This window comes from Strix uralensis, chromosome 10, assembly GCF_047716275.1.
Source record: "Strix uralensis isolate ZFMK-TIS-50842 chromosome 10, bStrUra1, whole genome shotgun sequence".
In the NCBI taxonomy this organism is placed as follows: domain Eukaryota; kingdom Metazoa; phylum Chordata; class Aves; order Strigiformes; family Strigidae; genus Strix; species Strix uralensis.
The window spans coordinates 16,245,775-16,261,565 of record NC_133981.1 but is presented as its reverse complement, the minus strand read 5'-3'; the positions used below and the strand labels follow the sequence as shown (position 1 = coordinate 16,261,565).

The following is a 15,791-nucleotide window of genomic DNA, read 5'->3' as shown; positions in this document are numbered from 1 at the left end:
AAATCATTTCCTGTGTTCTTTCCACAAACAAAAATATGTTGGAGCTATTGTAGTTTTGAGCAGACTAAAAGATTCTTGTATTTCAGTCCAGATATTTAAAAATTATCAGTTTTTTTTTTTTTTTCCCCCATGGGTTAACTACTATATAATATCACCGTACATTTTATACTGGCCAAAGCAGATTAACAGCACACAGTTTAAATCTAGCTCTTTTCCTCACACACTTAAATCAGATTAATCTGGTAAAGCTCCTAGTTTCTGTCTTTCCCAGTGGGTCCTTTAATAATTTGTTTCAATGCTTTATAGTAATCTCGCAGATGGGTTTGGCTTCAGCCTTCAATCAGTATTTTATACTTCACCCAGGAGTCTCTGAGATAAAAAGTTAGATTAGGTTTGCTACCAGAGAAAATGATATAGATGAATGCCATTTTTAAAACCTGGGGAATTGCTTCTATGTCCATGAATAACTTTTACTAAGAAATTAGGTAAGCAATAAAACTAGAAAGAAGCTAGAGAAGAATGGCCAATTGAACAGTAGTGTTATGAAGTATTTTATATTTGACCTACTTGCATTTATGTTTTAGGCCCTAGTTACATAAAGATGTGTAAATTTACTGATGAAAATAAGGTAATACCTTAATGAAGACTAGATTTGTAAGCAAAGTTACCCAGATGCACAAATAATTGCTGTATTTTGGTATCCTCTCCTTGCTAGAAGTGTTTTGTTTTCTCTGCCATCTTTTCCTGAACTGTAAGATAAATCTGCTCTTTACTTACTGAATTCCTGTGTAGGCAATTAAACAGTAGCCCCTAAAGTGTAAGAGATGAATGAGGGGTTAGACATCTCAATACTTCATTAGTTCCTGTCCTAAATGTGTTTAAGAACTTCACTTTCAGTTCCTTTGAGTTCTTACAGAGCCTAACCCTTGCTTGAGCATTGAGGTTTTGGCTTTGTTTCGGCTTATCAGAATTTTTAAGACATGAATGCTTCTAATTCTAGGTTTGCTGCAGAACTTTGAAAGCTTTATCCATCTTTTCATTCAATTCCTTTTGGATTTTGTTTTGCTCTTTGAGTGCAAGGTGTGGAATCTATATGGTTAAAATAAATACAAACCCCATAATCAATATGATGCAAATAGTTTGCCTTATGTTTGAAGTCCACTTCTGCTGTCAGACACACAAAATCAACTATTGTCATAAGTAAGGATTTGCACATGTGTCTGAGAATGCAGTATAGCCCAGAAGCTCTTCAACATCTGCGAGTAAGGATGTAATTAAACATTGGAACCAAGGCAGGAGCTGTTTGCTCTACTCAAATGATCCCAGCTAACTTCTGCGTAACACTTTTCAGCTCTCAGTATTTCAGAGTTTGACTATAACCATTTCTATACTAGAATGACTAAATCAGATCAAAGATTTGCTTGGTTAGTTGGTGCAGCCACATAAAGTAGACATAGTTACTCCTTGTAAAGATTGAAGATAATATTGAAAGGCTTGCAAAACACAGGTACAAAAATCAAGCCCTACTAATGAACTGGACGTTATCCACTCATATTTTATTCTTGTGAGATTTAACTATATTGGCTGCAAATTTTGTACTTCAGTATTTGGGTAGAGTTATCTCCTTGGCTATCAGAGCAATCACATAGCAAGAATTAATCATAGCATTGAGCTGCTTGAATTCACAGTCTAGTGTATAAGCATGTGCTGAAAGCAGAAATTCTTTACATCTCTCTACCCGTCTGTTGAATAGCATTAGCCTCGAAGTAGATAACCTTGTTGTTACAAGAATGGTTGCTTCTAGCAGAGGGGCAAGAAAAGCACGTGAAAGTAGTCTTCAGTTGCATTTGCATGAATTCTCAGAATGTAGTCTAAGAGTTACACCAACAGAGTTGCTCGGGTTTTTTGTTATTCAAAAGAAGAATAAGAATTGATTCATGATTTTATCCCACATAGTTTCCCAAAAGAATCATCTGTATAAATAATTGGAGTATCCAAGTTGTTATGAGCAAAAATTGAGGCTCAGTGAAGCCTGTGCTACCAATATCTCAAAATCTCTTTGTGATTATGATCCAATAATTAATATTTCTTAAAGTTTGCTGTTCTTCAGGAAGATTTTTGTCATGCCTATTTTAAAATATTGTGGTCTACAAAAGCAGCTGTGGGATTCACATGAGAATCTTGTAATTTAGAGAGGAAAAAGTCAGGAAGGGAATAACCTTCTTAATGCTCTGAGAGCAAGTTTTTTCTTTGGCCTCTAGTCTCTCTGTAATCTGCAGAATGTGATTGAAGGTTCCTGCACCACTGGCCCCAGTGATGAATTTGCTGTCTCAAGCACTGACAGGTTTGGTTTATGGTATAGTTGGTCCTGCCCTGAGGGAGGAGAGTCAACTATATATACTGCTTTACAGGTACATTTTCTATCCTTCTCTGATGCTGTTGTTGGTGAGTCACAGAAGCAATTTGAGGATTTTTCACAGTATTCCAATGTCTCCTGTCATACTTCATTGAAAGACTTGTGGTTTTTCCTCCCACTTCTATGCAATGTAAAAGATAGAAGACCAGATTTCACATTATGCTGATCCTCTCCCAAATTTTTTTTCTGTTGTTCTTATAATTTTTCTTAATCAGTGAGGTTCTCTGTTCACAGGTCTTCCTAAATACTTTTTTGTTCTTCCACTGAGAAAGGTTTTTGTTCTTACACTGGTAGGGTCTCTTGATTTTGAATGTTCAGCAGAGGGCAGAATTTCCTATGTTATAAACACCTTGGTGTCAAATCAATTTGTCACTAGAATGTTTATTTAAAATGTGCGATTTACAGTGTAACAGTGACTAGTGATAAAAAACTGTAAATTATCATTATTAGTGTATTACTTTTTCCCCCATGAAGTTGTAGATAAAATGTAGTATCTACAAATGTTAACACCATACTTCCCAAGACTTGCATCTTATCTTGTTTAAAGAGAAATGAGTAAACATTTTGTTGATAAGATTATAGCAAATATATCTTCCTGTACAGCTGAGAGAGCTGGTTTGAGTCATTTAACATAAACTACAAGATCAAGGTTTCATGTATTTTCCATATGGGGAGAAGAAGGTACAACTGCTGGGTTTGACTTCCCAGGGTGTCCATCAAGAAAAGCTTTGTATCATGGCAAGAGATGATGCAAATAATGTAGGTTTTTAGTTCACAGACAACATTTATGCAGCAGTGTGGTACACTTTGTATGAATTAAGCTACCTACTTTTATGTGTATTGCATACAGTCAGCACGCATCCAGCAAATTTTTAAAATCTTCCGATACAAAGTCTTTGTGGAAGTAAAACAGGATGTGCTAAATATTTCACCTTTTTTATCCCAGTATGAAGAGGGGAAGAAACGAAGAAAGCCCAACTACAGTAGTGTGGATCTTTCTGAGGTCGAGTGGGAAGACAGAGATGATGTGGTAAGTGATGTGTTTGAAAACCCTGTCAGAAGACATTGCATCCCATTACTGTACCTGGAAACTGTTTAAGTAGTCATTAGAGAGGCCACCTGACTGCTCTCAGGAAGGGAAGGACAATAGGCTCTTTTACTTCATTCAAAATTTTATAACTGTTTTGTATTGATTCTTCCTTACATATGCATATACCACAAACACAGACTCTGTATCTTTGGTAAAACTCATCACCCTTGCATTCTCCCACACATCATATCGTGTATTTTTGCTGGATAGCAAATACAGTGCTAGAGAAGGGAATAGAAAATCTCTTTAGGGCTGGCCCAGACAACTGCTGAAACTCAGAAATGAAGGAATGGGTTTAACCTCTCTCCGTGAGATCCCTCTTTCCTTAATGGAAGTAATGAGAACTGTTTTCCTTAATGTACAAAATCAAAAAACATCAGACGAATAAACAAAATTGAATTCTTTGACCTCTGTTCAGAGCACAGATTCACTCCAAACTCCTAATTCCAGCCATACGGGTAGCTGCAGAAGCATGCGTTCTATGTCTATCAGCTGTTATGCACACAGTCCTTTCCGTTAAACTCATTTTTCAGTGCTGCATCTATTCTGTAGTTCACTCTTTGTCTTATTCGTTCTTACCTTGCAGGCTTAGCCTTTTCTGCAGTACTGTATCAAAAGCTTTCCTTATGTCCATGGCTTAACCTTTGTCTGGTCTTTCTGTTACTTCCTCAATAAATCTGATTTGTTAGACATGATTCGTTTTGTGTGAATCCATGCTGACTGTCCTTAATTAAATCGTAACTTTCCAGGTGTTCCCCTTTCTGTCCTGTAATTTAGTTTTTCCCATAAGTTCCCTACTGCCAAAGTCACGACTGCATGTCTGTGTTTTTCATAGATGTCTCCTCAATCCCTTCTCAAATATCAGTACTGTGTTAGATTCTCTGAAGTCCCTCAAACCTCTACTTTTCCAGAGAAGTTTTGAATATATCCACTGAAGGTTCCCATATTTACTTTGTCATGTCCTTACGAAATCTGGGATGGATCACGTACAACTGCCCCTGGAGTCTTGTCAGTCTTCAGATGTACTAATTTCTTGATCCCTGTTCTGACATAAGTCTGTATTTTCTTTCTGCCTTACAAAATATATACCTTGCATTCATCCCTCTCTCCACCCCCTTTGTGAATAGTGAAACAGTTAATTTATATTTTAAGCAGGGTGTGTTTCATCAGGTGATAGATCGTCCTCATCCTCTCCTAGGAGGCGATCTTACTTCCTTATTTAAAGTTTTGTGTTGGCGTGCACGCTCAAACTTTTTTTAATGTTTCTTGTATAGCTTTGTGCAGTTTTCTATGCATATACTATTTAAGGCTTCCTCATTAGATTTTCATACACTGTAGCAGCCTTCTGCAATCTTGGCAATCGCATTGACTTCATACTTTATACCTTGCCTTTTCTCTTATCTTTGATCACATATTACTCAACCAGTTCCTCTGCAAATGACCTTTTAAAATTTCCTCTTTCCTTTCAAATGTTATTGCTGTAGTTAAATACTGGTTTTAAACCTTCATGACTTTTTTTCTTATTATTTCTCTTTGTTTTGTTTTGTTTTTTTTTTTCTTTTTATTTCTTCCAGTACTTTCCCTGCTTAATTTTTACTGTTCTAATCTCTCATTTTTAAATATATCTTAGTAGAGATTCAGTGGTTCAGTTAATGTAACATTAAGCTATTTCTATGACATTGAAAATTAAATTTTATTTATAATTGAGATTCTATCTGCACACACATGAAAGCAGAAAGTCCAGATTCCGCTCTTTCTAAGTATCTCCTTTGTTTGAGACCCCTAAGTTCTGTCACTTTTTCTGAAAATTTCTAGCAAAAATCATGTTTTTTCTATCTGTAGGCTGCAAAATTTTTATTCAAATTTTGATGAAAGATACATACATACATTTTATCTGAATCTTTCACTTAAAAAAAGTTTGTTAAAAATTATTTTTTAATTGTAACATAGAAACAAGCAGCCTTTCCAGTAGTTTCATCGTTTGAAGGAGAAAAGAAGTTAATCTATATTACAAATAGACTAAACTGAGCATTACATTTTTAGAAAAGGTCCAGGTCCACTGCCGAAGATGTAAGAGTAAAAAAATAGATAAATTGTAAGTGAAATTAATTTTGATAAATATTTAATACATAATAGAAAAACCTCTACATATTTTGTTGTAGCTTTGGAGCAGCAATAAACACAATTTTCACTCATGTACAATAGAGGTGTGTTGTAGTGACTTCCTTGAATGATCTCCATCTATCAATGCTAGTAATTCACCAGTGCATACCTGAATAAGGAGGCATTCTTTGATAAATAATCCCCCCAACAGATAGGCTTTGTAAAACAGCCTACACATCTACTGTTTGATGATTATTGACCAAGTGTTATCTGAAAAAACAGCAGTTGTATTAACATTCCAAATGTTGTCCTAATACTTCATCAGTGCCACACACAAGTGGAAACCTTCATACAAATATCTAAATAGGAAAAAATGCAATGTCAAACGAGTAATATTTTTACAGCTATTTTTAAAAGTAAGCCTGGTATATCATTACAATCTGTTTGTGTGAAATATGTAAGTCATTTATATCATGTTACCTTCACAGGGGCTGATGATCAGAAATACTGATAGAAAAATAAAGGAGAAGATATGAAATAAAGTAATATTGGAGCTACAGGCAGAGTCATTATTAGCATTAGAGCTAGAATGAGAATGGAATTTGAAGGAAGTTCTGTAGATTATTGTAATGAAATCCATCTCTTTATGCAGCTTTTCTGATGTGAGGATCTAAATGAGTGTCCAAAATGTGTGTTATTTTTGTTGATCTTCTGTAATAGGCAATTCCTTAATATTGTTAATTTTGAGTGAAAATGGTAAATATTCTGTAGGAGCCTTAAAACTTTGTGAAGTAACTTACTGACTCGAGAGCTACATGTAGCTCTGCTTCACCCAAGGCCTTGGAATTGATGTTCTTGATTTTTTCCAAGCTTGGGTAGTAAAGCATTGTTTATTCAACTGTAGAGGGAAAGAATTAATGTATTCATATAGCTGCTTTTAATAACATAGACTGCTACTAGTATATTTTTTTCTCCCATTGAAACACTTATGTGGAAGTTGATTAAGACATTTTCTTACTTTTTACCACATTAATTTAATGGTTACATAGTTTTCCAAGAACACAGAATGATCTCATGCTATAGCAGTGAAGCTGAGTTGTTAGCAATTGATTGGGAGATATTTACTTGAAGGAGTAATAATGCATATTACCCTGAAGAGGTGAAGTAATAGGTTTTCTCTAGTCATCCAATAAGGAAAAGGTGGCAGAATTAAGGTTAGAATTTTTTTCACCATGAAATAGATTTGGTGTAAATATATATTAATCGGTTCATTTTCCCCATTAACCATACCTCCTATCTTGCTGTTACCGCATTTTATTAGAAATAGAAATCTTAGCATCAGCTTATTAAACTAACAGAGTGTTCCAGCAAAGTTTGGGAATATGCAGTCCCAAAGACAAGAAGTTTCAATTTGGACAGAAACCTTTTTCTCATTAGCTCACTTCTTAAAATTCTTTTATTATAATTTCTAGCTGAATGAAATTTTTTTTTCCAAATAAAAAAGACCATGAATGAATGTTTTGGGGCTTGAAGCCAACTGAGGCAGTACTTATTTTATGCATTTGAGGAGGGAGATGAAAATGCAGAAGAGCCGAGAAACCAGATTACAAAGCCAAGAAATGTAATCACCGCAAACAAAAAAAAAAAAAAAAGAAAAGTAAAACTCTAAATCCCACATGCAGACTTGATCTTAAACACTACTGAGAGTTTGGAGGCCCTTTTAGTAAATCTATGACTTGCCTGAGGCTTGTGGGAGGAATGGGTCTTAGACAACTGCAGGCACCAATAGGAAAAAAATGAAAACCATGTTAAAGATAAATGGAACTGTTCTGTAAATGTTAGAAAGTAGATGGTTAATTAGGACCAGCTCTCCAAGTCCAAAACCACAAAACTTAAAATGGGAAACTATTTCCAGAATTGCCTATTATGTATTGTTAAAAAAAAATCTACAGTAAAATATATGCTTTATTTTATACATGCCTCCAGCTAAAAATTATTCTTTTACACTCACTGACAGAAGAGTAAGACTGTTAATTCAAATCTAGATGCCCTAGAATTAAATTTAAAGAGCTGCAAAGTTTGTAGTTTTTGATAGGTCAGCCATGCTCAACTTGTTCATGAGAATAAAACCAGATATTTCACTGGCAAGTTTGGTCCTTCTCTTTTCACTGCACACTAACTCAAAAAGCCTGCAGAGTGCATTGATATGACTATCTTCACAATGTTTCATTAAAATCTGACTAAATTGTCCAATCTGGCATGAGGTACTAGAGAACAGGAGATATTTATTCAGCAAGATGTCCAAAATTGTGTTCAGATAGATGAGCAATAGAAAAGACATAAAAATGCTCATTTTGTAATATTATTCTGCATTTTGAACATCCCTAAAGAGAGAGTGTGAATTGATTAGTGATAGTGAAATTTTCCTATTGTAATGAAAATTACAGCTGCGAAAGATTTATAGGTGCTTCTTACCACAAAAAATCCCACAAGTATAGCAATTTCACTTTGTAATTGAAGATATCCTGAAGCAACCTCCTTACACTTTTTGCATCTGTGCCATTAATTAAAAATATAAGGAAAAGAAGCTGTTTCTTCCATTTGTAAATCTAAGAGCATTCAAATAAATTACTTCCATATATGGATGGTGTACCTGCTAAACAGTAACTTTCTTATTTCTTCTCTAAAGTCATGAACTGTTAAATAAGCAAATTCAAGACACTGAGGCTGAGGATTGCTGAAAAACCATGTCTTGTCGTTCTTCAGTTTCAGCCCAGAGACCCTGCTCTCAGACCAGCTGTCTCAGGGTAGCGTGCATTCATGGTCAGGGACACTGCAGGTCATTTTGGCTTATAGACCTGGGAGACAGTTGATGGTTATTTTTTTCGCTCTTCTTTTCATCATCAGGGCATGTTGACCTAAGAGAGAGGCTGTGTCAGCTGGTGTACTATGGGAAGAAGGCTCTTTCCTGGGGAGCAAATAGCTGTACTAAGGGGAAGACCTTTTAGAGGTGATGGGTAAAGGACTTTGCAGCACGGATTTGGGAGCCTGCAGCTCATGTAGAGGCTAGAATAAAGTTACGGAAAAACAGTGTTTGTGGTAATCTAAAAAGTAACAGATTTAACTTGCAGAGCAGCAGGTAAATCATTGTATATAAACCCTTTTCCCTTTATTTTCTGTTTTCCCTAGCTGCTTTGAGTTTTTGGTTTATATAATAATGAAACCTATTTTTGAAGGGGATTTAAAAAGTCTTTTGGACGACTTTGAGAGGGAGAGATCCAGGCCAATACTTAAAGCTGTGACTGAACTAGGGCTTACATTACAGAGATAAAATTTATTACTTTGCAAGGGGCTCCTGGACACCAATGGACAACAGAGGGAATCTCAGAGCACTGCAGCTGTGTGTTCCCATTGAAACAGGTTGCTGATCAAATGGGCTGTCATTCTTTTGCTAGTTCTAATTTCTGATGCAGTTAGAATGCACTTTCTGGTACTAGTTTAGGATGCAGCCCAATGTAGAGTATAAGGCAGAAGAATGAATAGTGGGGGTTTCTCTCTTTTGCTTTGTAATTATATGTATAATTATTGATGTATTTAAACACTGAGCCCTGGTCTAACTTCAGCTAAATCCGGCTGGGAATCTACTCTTTATCTTCCTATGCGGTAACTGCAAAATAGTAGTCAATTACACAGTTTATCCCAAGTAAGATCCAGATTATTCCACAAAGAACTATTTTACTATGAAGGATGCTGAGAGCTCCTATTTTATGTACCTCAGCAACATGCCTGAAGTTGTGCAGCAGGAGTCTTGGCCTATACACTCAATAATAAAATCTCTAAGGTTGTTTAGTGTGTAGTAGAACTACTGAAAATGAAGAAATGAAGAAAATTGGGCAAATGCTTAGGCCAAATGGGTGTACTGGAGAGCTCAGAGTTGAAAGAATTACAGAAAATGCAAATAAAAGAATTGACACACATTTCCTTCATTTCAGCTCCGAAATGCAATGGTGAATCGGAAAACAGGGAAATTCTCCATGGAAGTGAAGAAGACAGTGGACAAAGGGGTACAATGTATAAAATATTATTCCAACTAAGTATAAAGCAAGTAGTTCATTTTTTAAGATTGCCATAAATATGATTCACTGCAGTATTTTTTTTTCACTCACTGGATGTAAACATTGCTTGTAATTTTATCAGTGACTAACCACTTGATGTTTTATACATTTCTTATAACAAACTAACTTCTTCCCCCCTCCCCTTCTGGCTTTTTTCTTCTGAATCTAGAAGCGGGTGTTGGTGATGACAAATGACTACTATTATACAGACATCAAGGGTACTCCATTCAGGTAGAGCTGACCATAATAAATGGACATTTCATCAGACTCATTGGATTTGCGTTTGTACAGAGCTTGTGAACTCATTAAAAACTCATCAGCAAAAGTTGACAATGAAATATCCTTGGACAGTGCTGAAAATAGCAAGGAAAAGGAGCCTACCAGCATTCCTTTCAGCTTTTCCAGGGATGGAAAGTTTGTGCAAACTCACAGTGTTTGTCATGGCTTACGTTTCATTAAAAAAATATTCACTTGAGGTTTACATTGAACGAAAGGCTTTCGCAAATACTTGGAGAGCTATAAATACTATAATCCATTTAAGTAACTACATATTGAGCCCCATTTTCATTTTTTTCCACAACAAAAATGTAATGTAAAATGAGATAGTATTTCACTTCCAATTTGAGGTTTGGATATTTTGTTTCTCTGAACTACCTTTGGTGTATTTGTATAACCAAAACTGAGTAAGTCAGCTATGTTATTTTGGCATGCATCTTAGGAGGAAGAAAAAAAAAGAAAAGAAAGACAGGAAGTCACTTTAAAAATGCCCATATTTGAATTAGAAATAATCCATTAATAAAAGAATACTAACTGTACAGTATGCTTAAAGCAGAAGGCTGATAGTTGCAATACTCAACTGAAATTTTCTTCAGTGGAACCATTTCACAGAACTTGAGCTACATTTCCACATAGAGAAAATATAGGCATATTTCTCTGATATCTAATGCATGTGTTTATTCTTCTTAAAATTTGCACATGGGTGGTAAAATTTTTGTTTAGTTTTTATTTTGGTTGGTTTTTGTTTTTTGTTTTTTTCTGTGGCCCTGTCATTCTTACCCATTTTAGTAAACAGATATGGGGTTACATACATGCATGCAGTGTGAGTTCTGATTCTTAGGACGAAAATGTAGTAGGAAAACTGTCCTGTCTTTTTCAGCATGGTCTGTATCTAGTTTTGATGGGTAGAGGTATAGATTCAAGAAGGCAGCAGGGGCAAAATTTATTAAAACACACACTGTAGTGTCAAAGATTTTTACTGCTCAGCTCATTTCCAGATTAAGCTGTTGATTGCAGCATGTGTGCTCTTGGAGTTGGTGCCTCTACGTATACTTAAAGTATCAGCCCACACATTTTCAGACTTACTGGTTACCGGCAGGTTCCTAGCCTGATACAATCCCCTTGAATGAATGAATGCCAGATGGTATTCTGTGTATGTGTTCAATAGGAAGAGGCATGGGATCCCCCAGCCAGTTCATTAAACATGAATACTTTAAATGGTAGACTGAAAACCAAACCAAAACTGGGTATGTAACTGTTGAGAGTTTATGAAGCTGAAGTCAATGCAAATAAGTTAAACTAGCTAAAAATATGAATCACAGAAAAACTAGTCCAAGAGGAGTCATGGTGCTGTTGTCACATATGAAATTCTTTCCCTCTCAGTAGCTCCATTGATTCCCACACTTACGTAGTTTTTCAACAGCTTAGTCTGATTTACAAAAGATTGTCTCCTTCATTGTAAGGCCATGGACATGTTCAAGGCTCAACTGAAGAAATCTCATGCTGGCTGAACAGCAGTGAGCTTAGAGGGCCTGTTTATTAGTTTGCCAGAGAATAATGGTTTACTGCACCTCTAAGCACACATAAATATAGCTGATTGTTGCAGGCACATCAGAACTGAAACAGCATTGAAGCAGCTAGTTGGACAATAAATATGATCAGTGAGGGTTTGGAAACAAACAGTTTTAAAGTTAATCATTGTACACTAGCTGGAAATGTTAGAAATTAAAATAGCTCTGAATGTCTGTTATTGTTTGTCTCACAGATTTCAAGGTCTGCTTTATTTCTCTGCACAGTTTAGGTGTGGCTCTCTCTAGAGGACATGGAAAATATTTCTTCAGAGGGAATGTAACTGTAGAAGAAGGTAAGATACCTACCTTCTCATGTTGCTTACACAGTAGTTTTATTGTTGATTTGGTAGACCTGAAGCTTGTGTTTGTCTGCAGATTCCATAAGGGAATTAGCTTTTTTTATTTTTCTTCTGTTTTTTTGTTTGTTTTTTTGTTTTTTTTTTTTTTTTTAACTATCTTTTACTTCATTTGATTTTTTACGTCATTTATATTAATCAAGGTCAGACTGTTTGTGAATCTTCTTTAGATGGGGATCATCTTCCATCTTCCTTTCTCAATGTTGCAGAGAATCACTCAGGGTCCAATGTTAATTATTTGTGGTGTTTTCGGAATGAAGTAACCACTAGAAGCACTGTAGTGGCTATGCTTTTTTGTTCACAGACTATACGTTATGAAATCTTTGAGTTATAAATACTTTGGGCATTGTCTGCAGGGATTTACATTTTGTATTTTTATAGCAACAGTAGAAGTAACCGGGGGAAGTACGGTTCTTTCTTTATGGTTTTATTTTTTGATAAGTCCACAATTAAAATGACTAGAGGAGTCAGCTGCAAGTGGCGATAAAGTTGTTTGGCAACAAGATGAGAAACAAAGGTTCCTGAAGATGAAGGAAGAGCAGAGGCATTTCAGAAGAGTAAAGAGAGGATTGAGAAATTTTAGCAGTTGCTGAGCAAAAAATGTTTCAACAGAGGAATGCTTTCTGATTTTATGCTTAAGTCTCCATTTCCAATTCTGTTCTTGTTTTGTCAGTGATGTCAAACAAGATAGTTTCTTCAGGTCTTTGTTGCTCAGCTGTATTTCGGGACATGAATACGTTCCTGTACCCAGGAGAGATGTAAAAAAAAAAATGCTTTAAAGTTTGAGTCACTTGTACAACAAATGCATGTCTAGATAGAAAGCACAGCAGGAGACATGGAGCTGCTTACTCTCCAAACTGTTCCCAACATATCTCTCACCTATTTACTTTAATCCAGCCATACATCTCAGCCAGTCTGTCTGATATTTTCTTCCAGATGCATCACCAGACACGTTAACATAGCCATAACTAACTGTTCCTTTTCTTCCACTCTTGCCTTCACTGATTTTCTGTCACTGACACCTCACTGTCCTTCCCAAGGACTATAATTATACTTCTAGTTTTGACTTTCCTGCTTTCCTTAATCACTGTAGCTCTATCATTGTTTATTATGTAGTCAGGGGGTTCAAACCCAGACCCTGTCTTCTGAACCCTGTTTGCTTATTGTCTATTGATAAGTGTTTTAAGACTTTTTAAAATTGCCAAAGTACATTTTTATTGTCCTATATAACTAATGATATAGTTCTTATTTACAAGCATTTGTGTGACCTGTTAGTACAATAAACCTATTCTGAATGATCCTGTAAATTGTTGTTTGTGTTAATGGGCTGTGTGCTTGTTTTGAGGGACTTGTTCTTTTTAAAGAATTTTTTCTTTTAGAAGAGAAAGAGAACAACTTTCATGAAATGAGAAGAATGTATTTTAGCATAAAGAACTTTACTAGCCAAATAGAACAAGAGAGTACGAATAGGAGTCTTTTACCATTCTGTATTTTTTTTTTTGCTCAAGTTTTCTTCTAAACTTCAAAATATATCATGTGAGTAATTTGTATGAGTTACACATATCAGCACAAAAAAAGTTTTCCTACCTTTTCAGTTTTAGAACTGATTTAGTTGGCTTTTGCCAGTTTGTTAGACCCTAAAGTGTATTTGAACATAGTTTACTGTGATTTATTACACTGTGGTAATAATGCACTTTCCAAGAAGGAAGGGTTTATGTTATGGAGTGTATGTAAATAACCATCTGTTACACAGACTGCTCCCTAAATAACCCATTATTATTCCTGTTACAGGTTTACATGATTTAGAACACCCTGATGTATCTTTAGCAGATGAATGGTAAGCCTTAAACAAAGCATGAAATCGGTGTCTGTTACCCTTCTGGGTTTCATATTGTTTGTGCTTGCTGAGCCCACTTCTTTATGTTCAAAGACAAAGAGAGATCATGCTTATACATATTAACATTTTAATGTTTTGACAACATGTTCACAGGTCATATTGCAACACTGACTTACATCCTGAACACCGTCAAATGACTCAGTTAGAAGCAATTAAACGCTACCTCACAGGAAAAGAGCCGTTGCTCCAATGCAAGTATTTTGTTAAATATGCATGTAGTAGGCTTTCTACTGTTTCGACAAAATGCAAAGCTTCTTAGTTTAACCAGTGATAAATCGAGATTGGATTGCTTGGCTGATGTCACTTTGGAATTTCATTTGGTTTTGACCTTTTTCCAGACTATTGATAAAGATATTGACGATACAAATTTCTGACTTTTATGATAAACAATAAGCCTGAACCAAACATTCAAGTTGCTGTTCAGATGTTATAGCTATACTATGCAATATTATCGCTCCATCTGGTTTTATAAGTTAAACAGGATTGGTCTGAATCAATCCTTGGATCATGCCTCTAAAGAATATGCCAGATATTCGTGAGTATTTTAGGGAGAGTGTGTATGCAATTAGCATTTCTGAACTGCAAAGCAGAATTAAAAAAATTCAGAGGGATAAGTGCATATTTTGTCTATTTGCAGAGATGCAGAGCTTTTGTGACTGTTAGTAGACCTAATTGTTTTACGTCATGTGCAAATGTGAGCATTAGATAATATGCACATGAATGTGTTACGTGGAGAATTATTTTTTGCTTTTTAATCCAAAATTGTTGTTAGTGCAATGAAATTATATATGAAAAACTGCATTGTGGTAAAATACCATGTAATATTACATAGTAAATGCTTAATAATGCAAAAAGTTTAAATGCATATCACAGCTAAAATATAGTGCAGTGTGAAAAAAATATTGTTTAGTCACCTAAAAAGAATTCTCTATGCACATATGTTTACTGATTTTAATATATTGTAACAGGTGATAAAGAATTGATCCAGGAGGTTCTGTTTGATGCAGTCGTGAGTGCACCAATTGAAGCTTATTGGACCAGTCTAGCATTAAATAAATCAGAGTAAGCAAGCTTTGGGTCAGTCGCTATGTGTCAGTCATGGGTGAATTTTTAATAGTTATGTTAGTGAACTGGTGGAATACCTAACAAATCCTGATATGCGTGAAAATGTTATTTTAACCTTTTGATCCTGAGTACCACCAATTTTGAGTTCAGTGTTAAGTGTTTATGTTGCAGTATACATTATGATGGTTACTTGTAAGGTTACCCAGTTTTCATGATATAACTAATTAAATTGTATGCTAACTGCAACTTACAGTTCTGAGTATTTCTAACAAATTGTTTAGAGTACTTGAGAAATTTAATGCAAAATTTAGCAAAATTATTCATGGAATTGGTAATTTGTCTCGGAACAAATTCTATATGGTAAAACTTACACTGATAAAATAATTTCTTTAATCCTTTTGTTTGTTTTTATTTTGTTTGTTTTCCAGAACTAACTGGGATCTAGGTTCCTGTTACAGATAATAGGGAGAGTAGCTGTTCCTTTTTAGAGTTTACATGTTTTACTTAATTCATTTATGTTATGATGTAGTAAGGTGTTCTATTATATACATTAGAGAAAACAGGTGCTAAGATTAGCAGTTTGCATTAAATACTGCGGTTAAAGTGCAATTCTGAAGATTATCCCAATTTTGCTAAATTTGAACCATTTTTTAAAAGCTGATTGAAAAACTATATTTCTGTAAAAACTATTTTGATCCCCTTTCATATTCTGACTTACACTAATGAGACAGGCCATTTATTAAAGAATGAAGTGTGAGACAGCAAGATGGCTAAGGCTGTTGTCCTGGTTTTGTGGTAATATGGCTGAAGTTCTTGTAGCCATAGTAGCTAACTTGGTACTGACAATGCAACAACAGAGTTCAGCCTGAGCTACTTGCCATGTTTTTTTCCTATAAGTTAGG

The 15,791-nt window shown here is 35.2% G+C and overlaps 1 protein-coding gene across 1 annotated transcript in view; it reads left to right on the top strand.

Moving 5' to 3' along the window:
• Positions 1 to 15,791, top strand: part of CACNA2D3 (calcium voltage-gated channel auxiliary subunit alpha2delta 3) — a 468,701-nt gene that overhangs the window by 364,734 nt on the left and 88,176 nt on the right. Inside the window, exons 18-24 of the mRNA XM_074879359.1 lie at positions 3,363 to 3,446; positions 9,602 to 9,673; positions 9,894 to 9,955; positions 11,797 to 11,864; positions 13,719 to 13,764; positions 13,918 to 14,015; positions 14,793 to 14,886. Of these exons, the coding sequence (XP_074735460.1) occupies positions 3,363 to 3,446; positions 9,602 to 9,673; positions 9,894 to 9,955; positions 11,797 to 11,864; positions 13,719 to 13,764; positions 13,918 to 14,015; positions 14,793 to 14,886 (524 nt within the window). The remainder of the gene's footprint in view (positions 1 to 3,362; positions 3,447 to 9,601; positions 9,674 to 9,893; positions 9,956 to 11,796; positions 11,865 to 13,718; positions 13,765 to 13,917; positions 14,016 to 14,792; positions 14,887 to 15,791) is intronic.